The following is a 10,720-nucleotide window of genomic DNA, read 5'->3' on the forward strand; positions in this document are numbered from 1 at the left end:
TCTGCCGTCAACGTCGGCGTCGCCGTGAGGAGCCGAATAAAGTCCAAGGGCGATAAAATCGTCGCCGCGCGCCGTGGGCTGTATGTGCGAGTGAAAGCGTACGAGGGTGAGTCGGGGTGAGGGTGCGAGCGTGCGAGGGTGTTTGAGCGCGCGATGGCGGTTCAATCTCGCGCACAATGGTGGAAATCGCTTCCCCACCTTCCGTCGCGCTACAAGGCTTCGGGGGGAGGGTAGGGTGGAGAGAGAGAGAGAGAGTAGAATTCAGGAAGGAAGGGATGTTAACCAGTCAAAAGTCTGGTTGGCTACCCTACACTTGGGGATGGGGGAAGGGGAAGAGAAGGAAGGGAGAGAGATGGTGTAGATGCGTGTACGGACAGCACTTCAGTTATAGTCGCTCGAGCAAACCAGAAGTTCTGAGAAAACACAAAAGTGCCTCCACTGCCTTCTGAGCCGATGATCGGTCGGGACGGTGCTCTAATATGGTCTGTTCACTCAGAGGACGATCATCTAGTTTCCTCAATGTGTTGGACAAAGACTGTCTTTGTGCTTGAAATTGAGGACAATGGCACAATAAGTGGTCAATGTTCTCCTCGCATCCGCAAACATCACGTGCAGGAGTATCAGCCATTCCAATTACTGCTGAGTAGGCATTCGTGAAGGCAACTCCAAGCCATAACCGACACAGAAGAGACGCTTCACGTCAGTGTAGACACGGTGTTCACGTCGGTGGGGAAGCGCATTCTACTCTGGGCGGCTCGGGCGGCCGCACGCGCCCGGCCCGGCCGCTGTACCTTGAAAGCCATCTGCGACGAGTACAGAGACTGCTCTGCGCTGTGTTTTCGCGGCGTAGTTCGCGTTGATGCAAGCGGCTGCACGAAGGCCAATTCGCTCGCTACTGCTGCCGCGTTTCCTCGCTGCAGCGTCTTGACGGCGAGTTTCCGCGATCATCGAGCGAGATGTGCTCGTGTTGGCTTGTGCGCGCGTGACACCATGCTTGTTAATTTAGCTAATATGTCTATGTTTACAAGTTTATACAGTCGACAATACTACTACCCTTACTTCGTATAGCTGTCCACTAATTTGCTACCGCAATCAATGCTTCGCCTTTCGGGCGAAACTGCGACATTTTTCTTTTCTAGTCCCATCGCTTGATGAGCGGCACCCAACTTCTCAATGGGGTTCTTTGTTATCCTCCATGACCTAATTATGATTTTCGGGCGCCATAATAGTGCCGTACAATCAGAAGAACGTCGATAAAGCGTTGCCAAATGTGGAAGCTGGACGACAACAGACCTGCATGAAGTAAGTAGGACATAAAAAACGAGCGGCCCTCCTCTTAAGCGTCCGTTTGAATGCGTGTGTCGCGTTGCCATTCTCCTCAGTAAACGTGCACCAAGAGGCTCAACTCGCTAACCGTTCGTGCCCGGCGTCCATTTGACAACGCATCGAGTGTCGTCTCACGATGTGTTCCGTGTAGCAAGCTACGCGTTCATGCTTGCATCGCAGTTTCGCCCCGTCTCTGGACCCGACTATTTAAGCACCGCACCTAGCGCGGTAAGTCCTGCTCCGCTTTGGCGGTTTCACAACAACACCTGCGCGGAAGAAAATTTACAGCGTGAACGACTCCGAGACCAGGCAAGTTGCCCTTTGCCCCCTACCCGCATTCTAGATGAAACGAAAGTACGAATAAAACGGTGCGAATGGAGCGAAAAATGTGAAAACAAAGTGTCAACCGGAGGTGAAACGCCGAAAGAGGTTATAATGAGCAGAGGGGAGGGCAGAGGTGACCGCGAGAAGCTGCGGCTACAAGGGGAGGGCCGCAGTTTTGTGTTCGCGGTTGCGCGAAGTCATTTTCGATGCGGCCGCAAGAACCGTGTAGTAGCGCACGTGACCCTAGCCGCTCATTTAGTAACAGGAAGAACAGGGTCGTTCGAACGAGGCTGAGACCGGTGCGAGACAGGCAACGACGAACGATCAAAAAAAGGGAGAATCTATATACATACATGGGGGGCCACGAAAAAAGAAAAAAAATCAATGCGACTAAAAAGGCGCCACGCGTTAATTGCGTAAAAGCGAAAGAGGGTAAGAATAAGATGAAAATGTGGCCAGAAATGGAGAAAGAATGTTAGAAAAAGAAATGGCCAGTTCGCGGCGACAACGATGGCATTGGTCGGCGCAAGCCGGCTACAAGCAAGCGCAAGAGATGGGTTGGGGCCGGTGGGAGGGTGGGGCGGCGCAAGCTATGTGGGCGACGCGACGCTGCAGCGGACGACGCGGTCATTAAATTCGCATTACCGTCCACGCGAGGTCGGCCAGCGCGTGGCTGTGGGGCGCGTTGCTGCGTCGGTGGTGGACGGCGACCGGTGCGTATGTCCGCCATTTCATTACAGAGGTGCTTGTGTTGGCTGTGTTCCTTTAGCTATCTTTTCTTCGCCCGCACCTCTCTCGTTTCCCTCCCAGGTTTATTCAAAAAAAGAAGAGGGGAAGGGGGGGCTGTCTGCAGAAGTTCGTGAGTCGCGTGGTGGGTTAAAAGGTGAGAGAGCCTGGCAGCCCGCACGGGTTGTACCCCCTTCTTCTCGGCCATGGCACGACGTTGGAGGGGAGGTCGCGCAATCTCCCTCGTTTTCTGGTGGTCAGCGAGTGAGCGAGCACAGGAGGCCAGTCCGGAAAGGCAGAGGGAGCGCCGGAATTTGCATACGTGGTCGAGCGCACGGCGCTAATAGTACAGGGTCGCAGCGTGTTCTTCCCAAAAGGCGTCGCGACGGCGTTTGTCGTGCCTTGGTGTTCGCGGGGCTAAGCCGCGATCTATAGAAGCTGTGTCGAAGCAAGAAGCTGCGTTCTTTATCAATTTTGTTCCTGATTTCCTCTTTATATTTTTTACTATATAAAAATAGGAAGGCAGGCTTCTTAATAACCAGTTTCCCCCAAATCCCAGGTACACTATCCTTGAGCAAAAATTTTAAAAATGAAAAGAGAAAAGCAAGAAGGCAACATCAAAAGCACACTGCACCATACGAACACAAGTGCAAAGTACCCAACTAGCGTCGACATACGGGCAACATCGGCGGAAGCAAGGACAGTCACCAGCCACATAGAACACGAGAAGTGCACAATAGTCGTTTCGTGTATATACGTGTACGAAGCTTCCATATTTTCACGTAAACCTGACCGCAGAAAGGTCATCAATACGTTAAAAGCAAATAATCAAAAGCGCCGAGCAGAGAAAATGTCGCACGTAGTCAGACAACTAGAGTACGGCGTCCGCATAAAAATCGTGAAGGGCGCTGACGACAAGCCTTTGTTTACCGCGGCTGCGTGTTCCGACTCCGCGACCCAAAGATGGCACGTTTTTGTTTTGTCCCGACGTGATGAAGAGTTGCGCCACTTGTGTTCTTTTTCGTCTTGCACAGCATTCCCTTGTGACGCGTTGTTTTCTGACTATATTTATATGCCTCTATACGATGTCGTATGATGTGGCACGACGTCATGTCGCATTGCGTCGCATTGCCTTTTGCACAGCCCGGTTCGAATTCGTGCGCTCTCGTATTTTGCTCCATGCAGTTTGACATCCTGTGTTAAGCCAGCGCGTCAAGGAATTACCAACGCTTCGTTGCCCGAGTCGTTACACATTTTTTTTCCTTGTTATGCGACAGTTTTCACCTGCCGCGTTGGATGGTCGCACGACGTAGGTGGTGTGATGTCATGTTAGGTCATGCAGTCGCGTCATGCGCGTGCTTATTCGCGCGATGTTGCATCTTTTATGTCATTAGAAGTCCTTTGTTGCAGTAATGCTGTGACTGATTGTTCACGATTAGGTGTATCGGCAGCAGCGAGCCATGAGTTCTTGCGCGCTTGCCAATCTGATGTGGGTAGTGCGTTTAAAAAGCCCACTCAATATATGTACAGATGAATACATTATGGCGCACTAGCAACGGTTAAAAGTGATGACTTATTTATTTATTGTATTCAACGCTTACTCTCAATGGATCTCTGAATGATTTGCACTCTGAAGTCTATTTTTACAACCGTATGTCTTAACAAGCTCAGCCTTATTCGCGTATGCTATTTTCATGTATCGCAAGGCATTTCGCTTCACTTGTTGCCGCCCACCTAAGGGTGCGCGATAAGAAGACATTAGCACACTCTTCATCATCGTTATCATTCAAGTATGTCCCCACGAGCAGTTAGTACGATTAAATTGCTTATTTGGGATTTCATCATGCGCGTCTCTTTCCCATTTCACGTGTTTAAGACGACGATAAAATCGCTGATTACTCTATTCTTACCTTCCGCTTATGACAATCCTCCCATTTTCCGTCAATACTTCATCGCGCTATTTACGCCCCCCCCCCCCTTTCCTCCTCCCTCAAGCTTCAGGTAAACATTAACATTCCGATTCGTAAGAGTTGCGCGCGTGCGACCGCGTCTTGCGGCGATCCTTTAAAGTCTACTGGCTTCCCTTTTATTTCTCGAAGTAGGTCGCGTACGCTCTCCCTTACCCACCAGCCGACGTCACACAATATTACCGCTAGGCTCCTCAAAGTGTCCCTCCGCACTTCTGTCACGCGTGAAAAGGGAGCGAACGCAGTAATTTTGTGGCTTCGAAACAGCGCGACAGTCTGCAGCAACGCCGGTAGGTAGCACACGCAAGATGCAAGATCCCGTAAAAAAAAAAAGAAGAAGTCTTTGCTTGGCGTAATTAGCGCACCGGCTCACCCCGGCCAGAGCTTGCGCAGTTCTTAGCGAACGCGAATATTAAGGAACCTCCGCTCTCGCTTTCGGGATAAGCTTTCGCAGCGCAATTACGTACGTATTGCGCCGTGGAGTGCTTAATATTTGAGCGGAAGCTCGCGAGGAGCTGTTGAGTGCGGTCTACCTTTATTACTCCTGTCGTCGAGCAGCCAACGCACACTCCGGGAGCTCTGTGCCGCTGCAAAGGTGCGAGACACGCGGGGTGTTGATTCGCTGCCAACCAAGATATACCAGCTGAAGCGAGACTCTTCTCTCTCACTCTTCTTCTTTTTCTTGTCGTCACTTTGTTTCTCTTGAAATTTTATTTAAGCGCTGGTTTATAACGCCGCACATAACTTTACATTATTGCCCTTCCGGCGCCGTCGACTGTGAAACTCTGCGTGGGGCTCGCGTTGTTGGTCGTTCCGTAATTTATTTAACGTTGTATGAACTCTGCAACTATGATTTCTTTTTTCCGGCAACAGAATGAAAGGCGAAGGTGCGGGTACGTCTAAGCGATAAAGGAGAACCAGAAAAAAAAAAGATGAAGTAAAAAATTAGCTGGAAATGGCCTTTAAAACGCACTTCTACGTTGATCGCTAACGGTTGTCAGAAGGAAGCTTTCTTTTTTCTCTTTTCCTTCTTCTGCGAGTCAATGCGCAGAGCGCTAACAACGGTTCGCTCGTTATGACTCCGAAATACATTACGAAAAAGAAAAAAATGCGCGACAATGTTAAACGGCGCAAAATAAAATTTCTACGCAGTGTGTAAAAGCACCCGAGCGATACGCTCTCCGCTCGCCAATATCCAGGTGCGTTTCTTCAAAAAAGCGTCTCGTGCCAGCTAGCGCTCGCGGACTGAGCTTCTTGATGAGATTTCCCGATGACATCGGGGGAACGGTGTAACGTTAACAGCGCGGCATTAGCGTGCGCGCCGCCATGTGGAAGGACGACAAGGAAACTGCCGTCTCGCTTCCGCCGTCCCCGTAAGTCGGGCTTCACACAGCTGTACCACCGACGTTTATTTTTCGCGCAGTGCTATCACGTGGTTCTCTCTCTCTCCTTTGTTGCGATCCACGCGAAGAAGATAATTGCGCGAGAGATTCCGCGGCGATCGCGTGAATACCGTGCACCGTCCATTAGGTAGGGACGCCTTGGAAACCGGGGCGAATCGGAAACGCTCTGCTAAATATGCGCGCAAGTCGGCATTCCTGCTGCGCTGCGAACGGGAAACGTGGTAGGGGTAGGAAATCATAAAGTGTACGCGTGTGTGTGGAGAAGGGGAGGAGTGCATGTGGAGAGGGGGGGGGGGGCGGGGGGGAGGGTTAGATGATGCTACTGAGTGCAAATAGCTAAGTACAGAGTTAGGATAATCAAGAGAGCTAAGTACAGAAGATAAGTGTTAAGGGTAGAGTACAGAGATCGTGCACTTAGGTAGACGTACCGTGGACGAATTTTAACGACGCAGCTCGTTTACTCAGTCTGTGCCCTTTTGCGTAGCTCAAGCAAGACGCAAACATGTAAAACGAACGATGCTATGACCTGGAATCAAAGTTGCCGTCGTGCAGAGATGTTAGTAGCGTTCCTGTTTCCAGGTAAAAGGCCAAAGGCAGCGACATTCTCGTATTTCCTTCATCGTTTATATTTCTCTCTCTTACAGCACTCTTCGCTCTGGCGCATTTTGTCGTCAGATGCGAGAAGAGTGAATACGGTGTAGTTATTTCTCTCGAATATTGTTTCGGACACAGCTGTGTGGACAACACCGACGAAGCTAAAGGATTAGCTGAAATTAACTGCTAGCCGTAAACGTATCTCATCAGTTTGTGGCACATGCTCATCACGGAAGCATCATCGTACCGCCGACCAAAAAATGTTTGCGTACCACAAAATTTCAGGAAACGTGGAATTTCTGAGTAGCTTGTATCAATAGTTTGCAAAACCGTTCATCAGAGTGTTGTTCGCATATACCAGGCTGAGTTGTGAGGCAGCGGATATATTCAGATCTTTCGCAGACCCCATGATCGGTAAGATTATTTCGTCAACAGTACATGTGGCCATTAAAAGCAGTGTCTTAAAGTACGTCCGAATGTGGTACTATTAAAAAAAAACGCAGCTTCGAAAAAGTCAGGCACCAAATCTATCTACGTAAGTCAGACTAAAATTTTAAGAGAAATATACTCCGATCACATTTTTTAAAGGCGAAATCCATAACTAGCTCTTTCCAATGGCTCATACTTGAAAAAAGAGGCGTCTAGTCCAGTGATGCAAGAAATATCATCATGCTGAATGGCTCGTACACGTGTAAGCATGCAAAGATGCTATGTCTGAATATGAATGAAGAAACGAAAGAAAGAAAGACCGAAAGAACGAACGAAAGGAAAAAAGAAAAAAAGGGCAAAGATAGGAAGGAAGGAAGGAAGGAAGGAAGGAAGGAAGGAAGGAAGGAAGGAAGGAAGGAAGGAAGGAAGGAAGGAAGGGAAAAACGAAAGGACCTTTAGGTAGTGCATTAGGTGCTCGCATGTGTCGTTGAGGAGGTCCACCTAAGGCGCCATATGTTTCCTTCACACTGCGGTTCGTTATGTCTTGCAAGAAGTTACTCCTCCGACGGTATAACTTGGTGCATTACCGCGTTTGCAGCAGGCTTTCCCCTTCACGTGTTACAGGAGTGTCACATGCTGCCGAATTTTTTTTTTCAGAGCACCGTTTTTGTCACAAGTCACCAAACTTGCGCTCGAAATGAAATGGCTTGCTGTGTGGTGGATGGCCACAAGCTCATGCGTGATGACTTTTGTGTCAGCCAGCGGATTCTGCGGTTTGTCGTGTTACCGATGTTGTGAGGCGACTGTCAATGCGAATTTTTCCCACCTCTCCCACGTCACGAGCATCTTTCTGCGTGTGCTTACAAGCAGCTGTGACATCTTTAAATATGTAAAGAAAGAAAGTGAGAAAGAAAAAGTTAAAGAAAGAAGAAAAGAAAGATCGAACACAGAAATAGGAACACCAATATTTTCTGCCGATTATCGCTTGTAAAGCTGGCTTCGCTGTTGTAATGGTCTTGCTGCGGAGAAGCCTCTTACGTTTATTTTCTGTCAGATCGAGGAAGGGGAGAAAAGGGAACAGCTAGCGTTATAGCAAAGAGACAATTTATACGTAGCTAAAGAACAAGCTGTCAGAAACAATATAACCTGTCCGCACCACGAGGCTGGCGCGCTATTTTAGGATAAAAGCAAAAAAAGAAAAACGTATCGCTGGGTCACACGCGAAGAAAAGAAACCGAGTAGCCCTGCCGCGTCTTACTACGCGTTCCCAAATAAAACTAGAAAAAGCTTTGAATCACCGATTGTCTTTACGACGAGAAAATAAATAAAGACATGAACGAAAACCAGCAAACGGCTTTCAAAGCTTCGCGACTTTTTTTTTTAGGAGAAGGAGGGTGCGGGCCTCCGCAGCTCTTCTTTCGCGCGCCTTATAATGGCTCGACGCGGCTTTAAAACGGGCCAGTTCCTCGCGTCTTTTTCCCACAGGCTCGCAGCGTCGAGGTGTGATAAAACGCTGCAACTTCGAGATAAAAGGCGGCCAGCGTTTCAATAAAACTGGGACAATAAAGGAGCGCGCGGTCGAGGCAGAGCGACAGCAGAGAACCGCGGGGGCCTTTCGCGCGTACACCTGCGCATGCTTGCGTGCGTGCTCGGAGTGCGTAACTAGATGAAAAAACAAGCGTAGAAGGAGCGTTTCACAACGCGAGTTATCGTATCCACGCAGCAGCAGTAGCAGTCCAGTCGGGCGGCGTTGCCAGTGCAAACGCGCTGACGTGTGCGCGCTCTGCCCCCGACGATCCGCGTGCCCCGTTTCACCATCGCAGCTCGTGCGGGCATAAAGTGGGGAAACACGGTAAAGAAGAAGGGCGGGGGTGTAGGGAGGGGGGAGGGAGTGGTACACGCTCCAACGGTGCCGCCACCGCTTATCCACCCCCGCGCGTCGTCATGGTCCAACAGCACTCACCTAGGCACGTGACGTCGACGACCGTGAGGGGGCTACCGGTGCGGCCGCTGCCGTGCTCGCGTCCCTCGGGACTCATAGGAGTCTTGCGTCGCGAGAGCACCCGCCAAACGACCGACATCGGCTCGCCCATGGCGCAAGTCAGGCTGTCCTTTTGAGTGGTCGGAACGACGTTGGCCCGCGCCGGAAACGATGTCTGCTGTTTGCGCCGAGGCGCCGCTGGAAGAACTCGTTCTTCCTTGTTTCTTTTTCTCGAAGCAGGCCCTTTTCTTGTGGTTCGGCCTTTTGCTGCTGGGCTATGCTGTCTTCCGGCACTCTGTCAAGCCTCGCATGATGTCGTTCTCTTCTGACGAAATCAACTGCACACACCCGTTTGCCGACCTTAAGGTTCCCAGCCGAATTGACACCTCGTTGATTTCGAGTGGCTTCCGAAAAAAAAATGTTGTCGGTAAGCTCACCCGTGCAAGTTGCCTACCTTGCCTTTCGTTTTCGGTGTTAACGAAGTGGCTTACGTTGAATCGCACGGGCTGTCATGGAAGTAAAACTTGTCGCCACTTTTGTCTTTCACCTTTTCCCGTGTTGTAGTTTGCATTGATAAACATTATTTATCAATGTCTGGATCGTCGACTGCGTTCGCCTTCAGCAGAGGAAAGAAGAATGCTTCGCCGCCTTTTTCACCGGTAGAGCGCGATGACAACTAAGTCGACTCAATAACGAAGCGTGCAGAGGCCGAATACCACAAAAGTATTCCTAGCAGCGATGAGGTAGAAGATGCCTGAGCTGAGGCGCTCAAGTGCAGCGTAACGTTGAGGCGAAGTTGAAGCGAGACGTTCCTAAATTGGGCACCTTCCGCAGCAGTGTAGAAACACGATGACGATACACGAACACTCCGTTATAGCGAGGCACCCCGCACTCCAACGACAACGCGAACTCGAGAACTTTCGTCCTCAAGCGACGTGGCACGGGACAGTTGTGGTTTCAATGGAAGTTGAACGTATATAGAAGCAGCACTTGAACACAATAGTTTCCACCCTAAAATCGAACTTCGCCGGCGAGAGGAGCTGGGTTCGTTACCGGATACGTTGGCCCACAGCGTTTGTTTCGAATGGCTGGCCTTGTGCAGTAAAGTCCGAAGCTAAAAGGAAGGCCCAGAAAGAACCAGGCGGCATACAAGTGTCGCGGTGGAGGGGCGCATTATCAGAGACACCGTCCGCTGAAATGTCGTCGTGTTCTCCACACACGTTCCGTGTCAACTCGGCGAATCCACGCGTTAGAATCGGTGACAATCACTTGGTTTGTTTGCTCGCGAGGCCGTCCACGGAACGCCGAACGAACACGCGCACTCGTTCCAGGTGGTGGCAAGCGATGAACGTTGCGGAAATGCTTTGAAAAGCGCAACAAAAAGCACGATTCACAGCTTGGCAACGGCTTGGCCGCTTCCGCGTTGTCAAACGGTGCGTTGAGGCAAACGGCACGTGAGGGTCGAGGTGTCGTCCCGCACTCGTTGCTGCGACGATCCGCCGCGAGCGCACGACATCGCAAAACTGGGGGAAAAGCGGCCCGCTCGCGCCGCCGGATACGCCCGTACGAAGCACACCGCCGGCTCCACCGCGGGGTCTCCCCATTCGGGAGTCGCGCTTCGCGTGCGCCGGTCGCCAGGGCGGCGACACCTGCGCCGAGCCGAGCCCGCGCGGTTTCACTCACGTGCGCCTCGGCGAAGTACGTGACAAGTAGCGGCCCCTCGTGGCGCTGGCGCCAGGCTCGCTTCCCCCGGATTTGCTCGCGGGCCGTCCCGTTTCCGACCGCCTGCCGATAGAGGTGGAACTTGAATATAAACATTCCACGTTAGCCTCCGTAGTCGCACTCGTACGATCTGCATTGGTGCTGGCCTTCGTGAGCCCTAAGGTGGGCTTTGAGAGATCTGCGCATTGCTGTGGTCTCGGAGCGCGCTGTGGTGCAGCCTTAGCCCGTTGTCGAAGAAGGGAGGGAGA

At 51.0% G+C, this 10,720-nt stretch overlaps 1 protein-coding gene across 1 annotated transcript in view; it reads right to left on the bottom strand.

Annotated features, from left to right (window-relative positions):
• LOC135899878 (high affinity cationic amino acid transporter 1-like) overlaps positions 1-9,341 on the bottom strand; it is a 467,387-nt gene extending 458,046 nt beyond the window's left edge. The window contains exon 1 of the mRNA XM_070534095.1: positions 8,733-9,341. Coding sequence (XP_070390196.1) covers positions 8,733-8,862 — 130 coding nt within the window. The 5' untranslated portion in view covers positions 8,863-9,341. The remainder of the gene's footprint in view (positions 1-8,732) is intronic.
• Positions 9,342-10,720: the final 1,379 nt, after the last annotated feature.

This window comes from Dermacentor albipictus, chromosome 2 (genome assembly GCF_038994185.2).
Source record: "Dermacentor albipictus isolate Rhodes 1998 colony chromosome 2, USDA_Dalb.pri_finalv2, whole genome shotgun sequence".
NCBI classification, from domain to species: Eukaryota; Metazoa; Arthropoda; class Arachnida; order Ixodida; family Ixodidae; genus Dermacentor; species Dermacentor albipictus.